Source organism: Monodon monoceros, unplaced genomic scaffold (genome assembly GCF_005190385.1).
Source record: "Monodon monoceros isolate NGI ecotype Baffin Bay Population unplaced genomic scaffold, NGI_Narwhal_1 Super_Scaffold_19, whole genome shotgun sequence".
In the NCBI taxonomy this organism is placed as follows: domain Eukaryota; kingdom Metazoa; phylum Chordata; class Mammalia; order Artiodactyla; family Monodontidae; genus Monodon; species Monodon monoceros.
The window spans coordinates 18,961,938-18,978,844 of record NW_021703775.1 but is presented as its reverse complement, the minus strand read 5'-3'; the positions used below and the strand labels follow the sequence as shown (position 1 = coordinate 18,978,844).

The window sequence follows — 16,907 nt, the reverse complement described above, 5'->3', positions numbered from 1 at the left end:
CAGCACTAAGATAATTGTTCAGTACACTTTCATTTCATTTTCATGCAGCTGCCCTGCTTCCCATTTTAACAATGTGGGAATGATGTGTAATTATGCACTGTTAGAAATTTGGGCATGTTTATTCTAACTTACCCTGAAGAATAATTGTCAGTACTTCTTTCTGGAGCACAGCAACTATATCATCATGGCACCTGGGCAGACACATTTTTGATATCGTTAGATATTTCATGTTTCCACCTCCATTAAATACAAACAGTGGATCTATAAAGGGTAGGAGACTGCAGAGCGGTAATGTTTTAGGGTGGCTTCAAGGCCCGGTTCACCTAAAGTTCTCCCCACCTGTTGAATGATGCCTAGATTTCTCCTTTTTCTAAAGAGCCCAAGTTTTTGAGCTGAATCAAGATTCAAAACCTGAAGGGAGACATTTGGCCAATGAAGGATGAGAGCAGAACTTTGATAAGGAGAGCCTATAATGTAATGAGCTACAGGCCATGCGTAGGTCAACTTTCAAGTTGACCTACAATACAGTTAATTCAGAATCATTCGTCAGTCATATCTCTTTGCCTTCCTTTGATGTGATAAGCACCAGCAAGATTAAAAAGAGAGTTGGAACATTATGCCTGTGGACAATGAGAACTGGGACTTTAGAAAAACTATTTCCAGGCAGTAATATAATTCATATGGCTAAATGAGTAATATGCTCAAATAGACAATTCCTCTGTTCCTTAATTGTGTGTGTTTCTGTTTTTGTTTTCACTGTAGCTTCGGAAAGCAGTGATGGATCACATATCTGATTCTTTCTTGGAAACCAACGTCCCTTTGCTAGTTCTCATTGAGGCTGCAAAAAGTGGGAATGAGAAGGAAGTGAAGGAATACGCCCAGGTTTTCCGCGAGCATGCCAACAAGCTGGTGGAGGTAAGTCAAGAGAGGCCCAAGACTAGAATTTATCAGTGGGTTTAATCTCTACATGTCTCTTGGAATTTCAACAGGCCATCCTTCTATGGTTTTCCTGGATCTTTCTTTTATTTTCTGTTGACTCCATCCCTTGCAAAGGAAACAGGTTTTCAGTAATCTCTCCTCTCTGTATTAGACAATTCTAAACGTGTTCTGAAACATGTCTGCCAATTTTCCTGAACAATAAGCAGAGGCTGAAACAGGAGCAATAGAAAGGACCCTCCAAAGTTCTGAAGACCAGGTTTGATTAAAGGGAATAGAATTAAAATTGCCAAAAGGCGATTTAAACACTGTTCCCTTTTCGTCCCCATCTCCACTCCACTCACCTAAGCCTGGATTAGCTGGCCACATTATGAACATGTAAAAATCAATCCCCCCTCCCTATAAGAGATGTCTGAACTCCTGGTGAAGGATCTTGGGGCAGTAGTAGGAGTGTAAGTTCAGATCCTAAGTATATTCTCTGTGTTAGAGACATCTGTGGGAGTTGCTTTATAAACGCAAAATTGTGCTGTGTGATTTTGAGGAAAATACTGTTCAGGGGAAACAAAATAAAAGTGAAATGTTAACCAGACTGCCTAAATCTAAGAGTTGAAAACCAACAGCTTGGCAAAGGTTGGATTGAGTGATGTGGGGCTACATAGAAAAGAGAGATGCTGAACAGGAAATGTGTGTGATAGAGAAAAAGAGTCAAGGAGGGCAAGGGTCCTGGCAAATTAAGGGAATGGTTATCAGAGCCAGGTTAAAACTTTTTCAGGGTCTGAGTACTTAGAAGCAACAGCAAAAACAGCAACAAAAACTGGTATAGCCCCACTGTAACCCAAAAATAAAATAAAATTACTCAAAACTGCAGACAACTTAAATGCAAGCTATAAATTAAATAAATTACTTTTTATTTTCTTTGGATGGCAAAATTAAATTCTGAATAAGTTCATCAGATATGAAATACTCTCCATTTTTCTTGCAGTGAGTGATGGGGTTGTGCTCCAATTTAATTGTGCCCTAAGCATGTGCTTGGTTCACTCTTTGGTTAATCCAGCACTGCTGTCGCTTCTGGGGCTGAACACTCAGCCTGCAGGAAGTCCTACATCAAGCCTCGAGGAGGCCCCTGGTCCTCTAGGACACAGGCTGAGATATCACCCATGACGGCAGTTGACAAGCTGAACATGCAAAAGCTGAAACTACTAAAATAAAACCCTTGAACTTCCTACCATAGCTCCAGTGTCTTGAGGTGACACCAGACTAGAGCTAAAGACAGGGTCATACTTATAATATCAAGACAGTATTTCTGGCTCTGTCCCCACGGATGGGGCAAGCACCCTATTAGTCTTCACATTCCACACAGAAATTCCAAGCTCCAAATTGGCCATTGAAGAATCCAGAGTCTTTCCAAGGTTGCCTTGGAAGTTCTGGCCCTTTCTGTTATTTTGAGAAAGAGCAGGTAAAGAAGGAGGAAAAGGGGTAGAAGGACACAGAGAGGAAGAGGAGGAAAGAAAGAATGCTGAATGAGTGCTACAAAAATATTTAAAATATTTGTATGTAATAAATAATAATATTAACCTACAGATACATCATCCCACACATATAATCACAGTATTTACATGATAACTGCAGAATTTATAGAGAATGTTAATTCATAGTGTCGTAGGCATTAAGGACGAAGCAAAGGACATGACTTCAAAGTTATATGATAAACATCTCCTACTTTCAGTCCTGTCAGTGTCTTTCTGTAATTCTGTGTGTAACCTCATTTGTAGATGATGTTTGAAGTTCAAACTTGATGCCCTGTGTAAATGTGAGGCCAGGACCAAGTAGCCCACTCGTCTCTTCTTTCTCCCTTCTCCTGTGATAGACCCTGGACACACCCACCATTTCCCTTCATCCCATCTGTAGGTTTCACTGAAGGGGAATCCAGCCACTCTGGGTGATCCTTGATCCACAACTTGTGCCAGAAGCAGTAGCTTCATGTCATTCAGACTCCACATTTCAGACCGTTGCTGATTTGCTTCCCTTAGTTGTTCCTTTCCTTCCCCCTGTGTGGTCACTGCAGCAGCATTTTAGAATTTCTTGATACCCAGGAGGTGCCATGGCTAGGGTATGCACTAGCCTGTGTTTGATTAGAGGTGAACAGGAATTGAAAACATTTCTGTAGCTTATGTACTTCAAACAAGTGCTTCATTGCAGATGCATACATGTAAGAAAACTTGAGTGCTGGGCTGAGAGTCACCATTTTTCCATTTTGAAAGTGTCTGCATGGACTTGGGCACTTTTCTGGGCCTTAGTTTCTGTGTCCATAATATGAAAAATTTGGTTGGTATATTGATTTTCATATCCATTAACTTGATAAATTCACTTACTAATGCCAAATTTTGACTGTAGCCTTTAGGATTTTCTGTATACACAATCATGTTGTCTGAAAATTATGACAGTTGTATTTCTTTTTTTCCAGTCCTTGTATCTTGTTTATTCCTTGCATTATTGCACTAGCCAGATGTTCAGATCGATATTGTGGTAATAGATATTTCTGTTACTTTTAGATCACAGTGATAAAATTTAAATATTTTACCACGAATTATATTGATTGTTCTAGATTTCTTGCAGATACTTTTAGTAGATTAATTTAGCTGTCTTCTGTTATTCCTTCACTAAAATTTTAAAAAATCATGAATACGCATAAAGTTATATAAAACAAAATTTCTGCACATTTTGAGACAGTTGTATGATTTTTGTCTCCTTTATTCTCCTTCAGAGGTATCAAAATTATGCTTTCCCTCAAAAAATGAGTAAGAAATTATTCCATCTTTCTGTTTTCTGGGAGTGAATGAATGTGTAAGACTGGCATTATATATTTTTTAAATATTTGGAGGAATTCACTGATATAGCAATCTGAGCCTGGGTATTTATTTGAGGGAGATTTTTTAAAGTACAGATTCTTTTTTTTTAAACCTAAGACTATTTAAATTTTCTATTTCCTTTTGGGTCAGCTTTGGTAAGTTGTATTCTGGAATTTATTTAAATTTAATTTTGTAAGTTTTCAGCATAAAATTGTCCATTTCTTCTAATTTTTTTAATGTGTGAGAATTTGTACTACTCTTTCTTTCTTTCTTTCTTTCTTTCATTCCTCATATGGCTAATTGGTGTCTTCTCTTTTTTTTAATTGATTAGTTTTGTAAGAGTTTGATCAATTTAATAATCTTTTCTAAAACACAGCTTTCAGCTTCATAGATTTTGTTTTTCTTTAAATTTTATTTATGCTCCAATCTTTGTATTTCTTTTTTCTGCTTTCTTCTGGTATAACTTACTGTTCTTTTTCTAACTTTTTGAGATGGATAATTATATCATTGATTTTTAGCCCTTCTTATTTTAAAAATATGTGCATTTAAGGCTATAAGTTTCTTCCTAAGCTATACTTATGTCTGGTTATTTTCCACTGACCTAATTTTAAGCTCACTCATCTGTGTTCAATATGCTTAAAACTGATCTACTGAGTTCAATTTTTATTTAAGAATTTCTAGTTGATTCATTTTTTTTTTTTAAATGATTCCAGTTCTCTGGTATAATTCATTATCAGGTTATCTCCTTTAAAAAATACATTAATCAAGGGTTTCCCTGGTGGCGCAGTGGTTGAGAGTCCGCCTGCCGATGCAGGGACACGGGTTCGTGCTCTGGTCGGGGAAGATCCCACATGCCGCGGAGCGGCTAAGCCCGTGAGCCATGGCCGCTGAGCTTGTGTGTCCGGAACCTGTGCTCCGCAACGGGAGAGGCCACAACAGTGAGAGGCCCGTGTACCACAAAAAAAACCCAAAAAAACAAACAAACAAAAACATTAATCAGAGTTATTTTAAAAATCCAAGTCAAAGAACTCCAATATTTGGATCAATTTTGTTTCCGTTTTGTAGTTGCCCCACAGAGGGCAACTCTCCCTGGCCCCTGAAATCAGCTTGGATTTCAAGACTGATGATGCAACAGCAGCCACCAAGAGGGTATGAACAGCTCTTTTACTCACATAGTGGGACTTTCTAGAGAGAGCAGAGCAGGTGCCCAAGCCAGTCCACAGTGGCTTCAGCAAAGAGATGAACAGGTGCTTTTGGTCTTTATCAAGCTGTGGGGCTGGAGTCAAGATTTCCACGGAGGGGCTGGATCTTGAATGTTTCTTCAAATTTCCCTACTGGCATCCAAAAAAGGTGGGTTTTCCTATCAGTTTGCCCAGTTGTGGAGCAAGAGGAAAAGGGAGAAGAGTGAGACTTAAACACTGTCAGCAGTCAAATATTCAAAATGGAGTTAAGACTCTTTATAATTCACCTCTGATGTTTGCCTGGTGACTGGAATGTGCCATGTTTCATTTAATTGAATTTGTACTTGTTTAAATAAGTGATTATGGAGCCTTATAAGGCTTTCAAAATGGAGACTTTATTATGGTGACTGTTTTTATTATTTGATTTTATCTTGATTATTATTATTATTTATTTTTAGTACACTGGGTAATTTTTGATTGAATGGCAAACATGCTTATGAAAAAATATAGAGGGTCTGTGTCTTCATCTATTCAGGCTGCTATAATAGAGTACCACAAACTCGATGGCCGGTAAAACAAGAAATATATTTCTCACAGTTCTGGAGGCTGGGAAGTCCAAGATCAAGCCCCTAGAATAGATGTGTTTTGGTGAAGGCCCTCTTCCTGGTTCATAGCTGGCAACTTCTCACATGGTGGAAGGGGAGAGGGATCTCTGTGGGGGTCCCTTTTATACACTATCTGGAGAAAAACATGGTCTGAAAGGATACATGTACCCCGATGTTCATTGCAACACTGTTTACAGTAGCCAAGACATGGAAGCAACCTAAATGTCCATCGACAGATGAATAGATAAAGAAGATGTGGTACATATATATATAATGGAATATTACTCAGCCATTAAAAAGAGTGAAATAATGCCATTTGCAGCAACATGGATGAACTTGGAGATTGTCATACTGAGTGAAGTAAGTCAGACAGAGAAAGAGAAATATTGTATGATATCGCTTACATGCAGAATCTAAAAAGAAGTGATACAAATGAACTTATTTACAAAACAGAAACAGACTCACAGACTTAGAGAATGAACTTATGATTACCAGTGGGGAAGGGTAGGGGGAAGGGATAGTTAGAGAGTTTGGGATTGACATATACACACTGCTGTATTTAAAATGGATAACCAACAAGGACCTACTGTATAACACAGGGACCTCTGCTCAATGTTATGTAGCAGCCTGGGTGGGAGGGGAGTTTGGGGGAGAGTGGATACGTACATATGTATGTCAGGGTTGCTTTGCTGTACACTTGAAACTGTCACAACGTTGTTAATTGGCTATACTCCAATATAAAATAAAAAGTTAAAAATTAAGAACAGTAATCTCATTCATAAAGATTCCACTTTCATGACCTACAAAGCTCCCAAGACCTCACCTCCTAATACCATCACACCGGGCATTAGGATTTCAATGTATGAATACTGGGGGGACACAAACATTCAGACCATAGCAGTCTAGATAATGTTTTCTCTATCCAGAGAGAATTCATCCTGTCATCTGAAGAGCAGCAGAGAGGCAAACCATCTCAATTCAGTCAAGTGAAGTTAATTGAAGATAGTCTATACTCTTTCTGAGGTCTAGTCTACCTTTCATTTACCCTAGTCCTATGGAATTGTCTTCCCAGATGCCAACAGAGAATCAGATGTATTATTTAGTATCCTGCCTCATCTGTGAAGCATTTACTCCAATTTTTGTTTTCCCATCGTCATGATTTGCTTTTAGTATGCCTTCAGTGTGCTTCTTGACTGTTGCTATTGTAACAATAGGCAAAAACTGTGGAAGAAAACTTGCAGTAAAGGGCCAGTCTTTGAGCCTCCCTTCTCTATGGGACTTTAGCTCCTAGCCTTTGCTCCCTTGGCTGTCCTGGACTCCAGTTTTTTCCTCCTTGGCCCTATGAGATTGCTGAAAACTCTAAAGAATTATCTTCCTCTCAGCAACTACCTTCTACCTGGCATCTCAGTTTCTCTTTCCATACTAAGAATTAGCAAATCCCTGGGAGGAAAAGTGAAATGCAGAAAATTGGGTCCCCCTCAACAAGCATCTCTTTTTGATCTAGTCTAAGTTTTAACTCCTTTGGCTGCTGTCCCATACTTTCAAGGGAATTATTTTTATTCTGCATTTCTAGTTGTTCTCAGCAGGAAGGTGGGTCTCTTACTGGCTTCTCCTTCATGGCTGGAAGTGGAAATCCCCGAGAGAGCTGGTTTAGATAAATCTGTGGGGTGTTTTTGGTTGTTATTAATATTTTTAGTCAGAGATTTCTTTATTCAATAGAATACCATACCTCAAATAAATATATAATCAATACAACCAGTTCTGACTAAATTGAAATCCCTGTGCCTTGCCCACTTCCTACAATTCCTTTACTTCAAGGGTCTGCTTCCACCAAACACAACCTCACAATCCTTCCAGAACACGTTTGATCCCCGTTTGGGAACCTCTAATGGATCTGTAAATTGCCATTAATGTAAATCATATAGGAATTTTATATCAGATAATTTTGAATGAAGAGTGCATGAATACATGGAATTATCAATCTATAAATTAATGTTGGCAGTTTTAGTCCTTTGACTATAGAGTTTCATTATTTTATGTTCAGTGTTCCACCTATTTTTATGTTTTTTCTTCTTATATTTGTGTGCCATTTTCTACCAGTTTGGTATTTGCTATTCGCAGATTAATGCGATGAAGTAAATTGAAGGTATCAAGCCTATTGTATAATATAGTTTTTAGAAAATCTTCAACCAAGATAGTTTAAGTGAAAAGAAAATATTTGCAAAACATGAATAGGAAAAAATAATGTAAAGTTTCATAATTGCCTTCACAAGTGAAATTTTAAGGTTTTTTTTCCCCACAGTGTTTGTAACGTTTAATAAAGACTAGGTAAATTTGCACTAGAGTTTGTTGATTAAGAGAATGTAACAGGTCAACAATGATGCTTTGTGAGCTATAGTATCATCCACTATAGGAAATACCACCAGTAGAGCTAAATTTTAAAAAATTTTAGTCATTTTTCCTCATCTCCAGAATGCAGGTAACTCATCTCCTCTGAGGGTGAGCTCAGGGCTTCAGGGTGGGGCCGACTCTAAGGGTGTGCGGAGCTGATCAGAGCACACCTGCTGTACCTCATGCCCAAGCCTTCTGGAGAAATGCGATGCAAATTATGGCAACTCAGTACCAAAGTAACGTGGTCTCAGTAGGGGTGGAGTGGATGTAAAGTGGGGGGCAAAATTTGCATTGCAGCAAAGAAGTAAAAGTGAATCTGGAAAATGAGATGCAAAATCAATACAGCTATTTTCAGAACCTCCAGATACGAACATTTCTTCCATTGCTTTGCTCTCAGTCAATCTGCCTACTCTTCTTTCTACTCCCCCATCTCTACCATAAAAGCCCCAGTGTAAGATGCATACTCTGTCAGCTGGGGAAATGCAGTGCCCTCCCAACAGGACACTCTCCTCTGCATGGTCCTCCTTCATCCCTTCTGCACACAGCAGCCAGAGTGAACTTCTGAAAATGCAAATCAGACTGTGCAATTTCCCTACCTGAGACCATTCAGTGATTCCCTCTTGTTCTCAGGTTAAAGACCAACAACATTTCAAGGAAGGCTGCCAGGTCTGCACGATCTGGCCCCCTCTTTAGCCTCCAGGCTCATCTTCCTGTCCTCTCCCACTTCCTACACAGCATTGGCCACTCAGGCCACCTTCTGTTTGTTGAAAGTGATATGCCCCCTCCACCCTGGGCCTGTACTTATGCTGTCCCTTTCCTGACAGGCTCCTCATTGCACCCCTTCCTCTTATTTCTAATTGTTCAGCCTTCAGTGAAAACATCACATCCCTAAGTGGGTCTAGTTCCTTGTGTTTTCACTTTCATGGAACCCTATTTACTTCAAAAAACAACAAGAACAAATATTTATTGTCTCAAAGTTTTAAAAAATCTTTTTCCCAGCTTTGTTGAGATATAATTTACATACAGCACTGCGGACATGTTTTTGGTTTTTTTCTTCCTGTTTTATTCAGATATAATTGACATACAGTGCTGTATAAGTTTAAGGTGCACAGCATAATGATTTAATATACATACTTCCTGAAGTGATTATCACAATGAGTTAAGTGAACATCGATCATCTCATATAGATACACAAGTAAAGAAACAGAAAACCAAATTTTTTTCTTGTGATGAGAACCCTATTTACTTTTGGTTTGCACACAACCAGCTCTATGTCTGCATGCTGTTTCTCCCACTAGATTATCAATTTCTTTAGGAAAAGGACCATGTCTAATTGATTCCTAACTACCCCAGCAGATAGCTGAGTGCCTAGTATAGAGCAGGTATTCCATAAACAGATGCTGCCTAAAGAATGAATGAAGTAACAAGTGCAGCCAGGGGTATTACCAACACAGCTGCAAGACCCTAAACAGGCACCTCTTGGATCAATAAACAGTCATTGTGCTTATTTAATTCCCTAATGTACTACCCAGGAGGAATTGTGACTCTGAAAAGAACTAAAGTGGAGAACTTCCATTTCTCCTGAGTAGAAAGGCCTTGCTGTGTGGAGACTGAACACTGAACTAGCTCTGTCAGGATGCTCCTGAGTTAATTCCTCTAACTTTGCTGTCATTTTGTCCCTGCATCTGCCTCATAAGTGTGCAGCTGTCCTTATTCTTGGTTACAGAGGATGTGAGAGAGGGAGCTGGTTCTCTCCGCCAAACTGAAGTATGTCACTGAGGCCATAACAGTGATGAGCTACACAAGGGAATCTCGATTCTCTGCTTCATCCTGTTGACTTGCTTACTTCTGGTAGCAGTGCCGCATGCAGGGTAGGAAGCTGCATCTGTTAGAAAATGCAAGGTTTGGAAGTAAGGGACAAACCCTCATATTCAAAATCACGAATGTGATCATCAGTGAAGCACAGACTGCCTTAGTTTCAGCCTTGAGTAAATTGCTTTTTTCAATCAGCCCCTCTACTTGCACAGAAGATTCATTCAGCCACAAATATTTACTGGGTAGTTACCATGTGCTGACAGTTGTTGGCAATATAACTGTGAACCAATCAGATACACTTCCTGCTCTCATGGGGAGTACATTCTGTTGGGAAAGACAAATAGTGAGATAAATGTATAATATGTAAGGTGGGACTCTGTGCTGTAGAGCAAATTAAAGCAGCATAGAGATAGAGGGAGGTAGAGAATGACGGAGGACATGTGTGGTTGGAAAAGCCTCATCTCCGAAGACCGCTATTAAGCAGTGACCTAAAGGAAGTGAAGAACGTTCCAGATTGTGGACCAGAAAGGGAAGAGACCCCCAAGGCAGCAATGTGCTTGGCATGTTTGATAAAGAACAAAGAGACCACACTGCAGACCAGTGTGACTGCAGCCGAGAGTGAGAGGAAAAATTCCAGAGGTGAAATTGAGGGCTGGGTGCAGAGATTTTATATTTTACTCTGATATTTGAATGGATGGAAGGCCTTGAGCAAAGGCACGATATGATCAGACTTCCATTTTGAAAGAGTCACTCTGCAGCTATATGGAAAATATACCATGGAGTGACAAAAGGAGAAGACAGGAGAATAGATAAAAGGATGTTCCAGTGGTCCAGCAAGGGATTAGTACTATTACCAGAATAGAGACAGTGGAATGGGAGGAAGTGGTTGGATTTGGGGGCCAACATATTGGATGTTAGGATATAAGACAGAGAAAAGTCTGGGGTGGCTCTCTTTTTACCTGCTCCAGTGGTGAAATCACTTGGAACTCTTAAAAAACACAACCTTCTCTCTGAGACTGCTTCTTGATTGGCTCTAGCTGCAGCTGTTTGTTAGATGCGATCCTGTAAACCTTACACAAATGTCTTGGGTTGAAATAAATATAATAGAACTTTGTCAATTCCAGGGTCTTGATTCAAATCATGCACTAAAAAGAACATCTAGAAAAGCTGCATCAAAAATTACTGAGCCATTAAAAAGAAGGAAATAATGCCATTTGCAGCAACATGGATGGACCTGGAGATTATCATACTAAGTGAAGTCAGACAGAGAAAGACAAATATCATATGATATCGCTTATATGCGGAATCTTTAAAAAATGCTACAAATGAACTTATTTACAAAGCAGAAACAGACTCACAGACTTAGAGAATGAATTTATGGTTACTGGGGGGAAGGGTAGGGGGAGGGATAGATTGGGAGTTTGAGATTGACATGTACACACTGCTATATTTAAAATCAATAACCAAGAAGGACCTACTGTATAGCACAGGGAGTTCTGCTCAATATTCTGTAATAACCTAAATGGGGAAAGAATCTGAAAAAGAATAGATACACTTATATGAATAACTGAATCACTTTGCTGTACACCTGAAACTAACACAACATTGTTAATCAACTATACTCCAATATAAAATAAAAAATAAAACAAGAAACAAAAAAAACAAAACTATATGGATGGACCTGGATCTCCATACTTTTTTTTTTAAAGTAAAAACTGAACATTCTCATCTTTTCCTCAGTGCTGCCTCCCCAATCCAGTTAACATATTTGAACTGGAAATGAATTGTTGGAATTTCTCAAGTAATTGAGTCATAACAAATCTGTAAATCATAATATTTTATGAAGAGCTATATTGTTCAGGTCAAGCGCATGTTAAACTTGTAAGTTTCTTTTCTATCCTTTAAGAAGCATATGTTGTAATAGCCCTCCTCCCCAAATTCCCTAATTCCTAAACTCTACCATATTTTGTAATTTTTCCTATAACATGCAATAAAGCTTTCAGAAAAGTTCAAGGATTTACCCTAGGCTGTTAATAACTATTTGAATATAGGGCTAGGGTTCTTTATAAGCTCTTTATTACCTTTTTTAATGCTTTTGACTCCATTTTATAGATGAGAAAACTGAGATTTCAAGAAGTTAAATATCACAATTTATTGCCCAATGTCACACAAATATAAGGAGGCAGAATTCACACACAAACCCAAGTGTCCCAAACTCCAGAGACCAAGCTGTCAACCACTGCCCCAAAGCTCTTGTCCAAGAGGTACATGTAGCCTAATGTCTGATCCTTCATGTAAGTATTTAGTACAGTGCCTGATCCCAAAGTAATTGCTGGAAAATGTTAGCTGTTTCTGTGGTTCTTTTTGTACAGGGATTGAGTTCCATATCTCTCAAATCACATTTCAGAGAAGCCTACTTGCTGCACACATCCCGGGGAATAGCACATATTACTGCAGAAGAATTCCTGTTCCCGCTAGTGGAGTAGATCATCCAAGCTGCTTTTTGGTACTGCTATTGGGCTCACCCACTAGCTTCATGAATCTTTATCTGCACGGCCTGCATGGTCCATATCTGTTAAAATTACTAAGTGCCATGGACTTTTGAGGTTGGTTGCAAAATGTGGATTCTAAGAGTACTAAATATTTCATGTCAAAAGTCTACTACACTGCTTGAGTTAACTGTGCACATAATGTAAATACTTCCAGGTTGCATTTCAATCTGTCCAACATAATCAAAATGCAAAGTGCAGGGCCATATTATGAAATCAAGTCTTTTTTAGATGAAAGAAGGACTATTAATTTCCATGAAAATTTGCTTTGCTGACATCTGGATAAAAACGTATCCCACTATGACCTACCCCTATAATTCACCCAACAGGTGAATTAAGTACACTTCTGAAGAAGCTTCCAGAAAAGAGAAGGCAATTAACTTTGTTGCCCATACCTGAGGAGAAGAGGAAAGGTACATAACAACACTTGGCTTGTTCTCTCTGCTAGATATTATAGTATTTTCCACACCTTATCTCTTTTAATCCTCTTAACAAGTAAATTCTTTAATCATCAATATCATAATTTTGCAGATTAAGAAACTGAGACCCAAGGAAACTAGGATGTAGCCTGACCAAAATCGTAGCTGATGGGTGAGTGATGAAGCCAGATTTCAGATGCCTTAGGGTCCGTGTTCTCTCTGCTAGCCCATGCATGCCCCCTCCCCCCCTTCCTTCCTCCTTCCCTCACCTCTCTTTCTCTTTCTTTCTCTCTCTTCTCTCCTCTCTTTTGGTATATATTAAGATTTATGTTTACAATTATATTTATTAGCCTTATACACTTCTTACCAGTTTACCTTCACCACAATAAAATCATAAGCCAGCACTCTCTTGATGTTATTTTAGTCTACTGTCCAAAGCTGAGGAAGAGTAGTGTTGTGTATCAGAAAGGTTCCAAGGCACTTGAGTTCTAAGCTGTCTTTGTGGTGCTGCCAGATCAGGCTTTAGAGGTTACATTCAGTGTTGCTTCTGCAGAGGAGAAGGCATATTTGGTCTTTTGTTGTACTAAATAATTAGTTTTACTATTTCATCATCAACATGGGGAGTGACTGATCTCTATATGTATATGTCTGTTTTCCCCCGTGGTTTGTGTTTTCTATAACTGTTTGAAGGTATATATACTTTAGCCCAGCAAACTCACAAACTTTGCTGCATAGTATAACCATACATCTGTAAGGTCACATCCCTTCGAAGCAAAAATGAAAAACTAAGCCCCATTAAAAATGATGGGGTTTGTTCAAAAGCAAGAATTTTTAATTGTCAAGGAAAAACACCCTTTGATGCTCATGTTTTCAATCTTTGTTAGCTGTAAGGGTTATTATGTCAGAAAGCTCCCTAGCCAGCCTGAAGCCATAGTTTGAGAGGGGTGGTGTGTTGGCATATTACTCTTTTGAGCTAAAAACAAGTTTTCAGATGAGCTTGACTCCATCAGTTTTAGAAGGGGAGAGAGTTCAACTTCACAGAGCCCCATGACTGGCCTGAGGCTCAGTGTATATGTACTTTGAACCCTTACCTTAAAAAAACAACACTGGGTCTTTTGGACCGGATGCCTGGGATTTTGACGGTGTAATGATCTACCCCTATTGCTGTGTGAATGAACAAATTGCTTTGATCCTCTGACCCTCAGACTTTGCATCTGGCACATCTTTGTTTAGGTGCCGTCCATCCCTGACGTTCTGTATTCTAAGGACCTTGCCTGACTTCAGATTCTAGGAAAAGAGAAGACCCAAATAATTGTGTTGTTCTAGAATGCTTTTGTAGTTGACTGGAATTTGGGGACTACAAGAAGGACGGGTCACTTCAGCGGTTTCCTGGTGCCCTTGTGCCTCACATGAACAGGGAACTGAAGCTTGGGGTATAGTTGGTGGCAAAGCTGTTCCAGACCATAAAGTGACCAAAAATATAGATCCTGTCACTATTTATTGTGCTCCCGCAGCTTTTATCTGTGACTGACCCAATGTCAGAAAGACAGGCTTGAATGGGTCTTAATAACCTTGGTGATTATATATGTGAGAACCAAAGAGAATAGAGGTCTATCCTACCATAGAGAAAAATCTACATATTAGCTAAATTATTAATTGAGATCATTTATTTATATGATTTAAGAGCGTCCATGTTCTTTTCTTTTTCTGCAAGCTCACTAGTACCTGCTGGTCAAGCCAATTGTTGTGAATGGCACCCGTGCCCTGGGTGGCAGACAGTGTGGCATTCTTTAGCACCGTCTCCAAAACATTCTCTGCCACTCACAGCCACCCTATTTTGTGTGAGTGTGGAGGTCTGTATATTAGACTTATGTACACGTTTTTTTGATCTAAAGAACAAAGATTTTCTCAATCATATGTCAAATACAATATGAGCATCTTTAGGAAAAAAATTAATTTTTAATTGACCTTTAGTATAAAGTCTAAGTAAAAACTGTCATAGAAATGCACCTCCAGAAATTCCCCCACTACCACTTCCAACCAGATTGTTGCCCTCAGCTGCTCCTATTTAGATGGTTGGAGCTGCCACAGAGTGTGAATTTCACACATCCAAGGTGCCTGGGAATCGAGTCAATATTTTCACATAATGCCAGTTGCCACCAAAATATAGTTACTTACTTAGACTGACAAGTTGTTATTTTTTAGGCTAAAACAATAGGAGCCTATGACTTATCTTTCCTAAATGTTTTCTTGGAAGACTGAAAACACAAACACATATTTTTCTGAATCTCTAAAATATCCCAAGTGAATGATTCCCTTACCAAGTTTATGTGAAAGGATCCAAGATGTCAGAGCCACCATCTTCCCTCACCCACACAGCTTTTAAAATTTTGTTCTTATTTTAAATTTTCTGAAAGATTGGTTTATAACTTAATTTTAAAACACAAGATGTTTTGACGGTGATGCCTGTAATGTAGGAGCAGAAATGCATTTCAGGCTGCCTGTGTGAAGTATAGGGCTGCACACTTTCCGTAAAATGTCATGGCAGTTTCTACATGGAGCCTGAAGACTTGGAGATTGTTAAAGGTAGTGGGGCAGCCGAGTTTCCTATGGATCAGTAGTTTTACAAACTAAAAATAGACAGTGATTTGACCTATCCCAATGCAACATTCAGCTAAAGAGGCTGTTTGGATCCCCATAATCGAGTATCTCAAAAAAGTCAAGTCTTTTCAAGTAGGGGCCTTCAAGTATTTCTGTTACACAGAGCTTTAAAAGAACACACTGGCAATTTACATTCAAATTGGTATTTTTTCGTGTGCCCATTTTATAAATGTGACACCAGGCAGGCGTTTGTCTCCATCAGAGGACCTCGAACATCTTTGCCTCACACGCATCGGGGGAAAAGGCTTAGGTGGACCCACCACTACCCACTGCGGAGGGTGAATCATCCAGGTCAAGTCCAGAGTTGAGAAAGCCAAACTCTCATTTAATGGGGCAGTCAGGGATTAAGGACAGTTTCTTGCAGAGGAAACTGGAAATGCAGTCAGGAAGAGGGCAGACGCTGTGATTCGGGATGCCAAGTCAAGAAGAGAAGCTTAGGGAAGCAGGAGAAGCAAGACTGGAGAGTTCTTGTTGGAGGAAATTGGGAAGAGGAAGGTCTGACAGGCAGGGAGGCAGGGAATCTTGTTGCCTCTGCTAACTGCTCTACTGGTGTGGTTCTAATTCGTAAGTTAGACCTTTAGTGTTTCTCTGCCCTTGAATTTTGCCTTGAGGACCATTTTCCCCTTTCACTGACTGCACAGGCTCTGTCTAACCTATGTTATTTCTCCCTATGGTCCTCCTATCACCAGAAACCTTTCAAATGGGCATTCAATATATTTGTAGGTTTCAGTGCCTTGTATTTCCACAAATACTGGTTATATAATTGCCCATTATTTCTGATTGTTTTTTTGGGGGAAAAAATTCTAACATTCAATGAGTTTCCTTTGTTAGATTTGTTTCCCCTGGAATTTTGAGGGTGACAGTTGCCTTTCTCAAAATGAAAACAATTCATCCTTTGTCCCATTTACTTAAACAGAGTTTTGGAGAAAGAGCTTTTGCTCAAATACCATCAATAAATGGCTGCCTCAGAATTCTGAATAGTTTCTCACGGTCAAAAAGTACTAATGACATTTTGTGCAAGTGATTTTCTTGCCCTGGAAAGTCCAAGTATAAATCCACAAAGAGAACATTGCAGCTACTTTTGCATCAGCCTATCTTGGAGAACTTCAGTTCAGTATGAAATGACTATTTTCATCAAAAGTTTTCCTAGAAGAAGGAAGTTGAGTGAGGTTTTCATTTTAGTTGCATGTCAGTTCCTAGGCACAATTACTTAAGTTATTAAGATAAGAGTAAGTTGTTTTTCCACAGTAGCTTTCAAAGGAGTCAACTCTTGGCTGTTCAAAGAAAGTTACAATTTTGCGGAAATTCAGTGCACTCTCAACTGTTATGGCGGCGTACTTGAAGCTCTACTAGCGATTGCTTATTGTTCTGGAGTAACATGGTGGATGATCAGGATTTCGAAAGAGCTAATCTCCTGTGCATTGAATGAAATTTGGTACATGGGTAGAGATTATGAAGATCAAAGTATTTAATAAAGAAAATATAACTGTTTTACAGCAGG

At 39.1% G+C, this 16,907-nt stretch overlaps 1 protein-coding gene across 4 annotated transcripts in view; it reads left to right on the top strand.

Annotated features, from left to right (window-relative positions):
* Positions 1-16,907, top strand: part of CTNNA2 (catenin alpha 2) — a 1,229,110-nt gene that overhangs the window by 996,278 nt on the left and 215,925 nt on the right. For all 4 annotated transcript variants that reach the window (XM_029231357.1, XM_029231356.1, XM_029231354.1 and 1 more), the window contains one exon: positions 763-915. In XM_029231357.1, the coding sequence (XP_029087190.1) occupies positions 763-915 (153 nt within the window). The remainder of the gene's footprint in view (positions 1-762; positions 916-16,907) is intronic.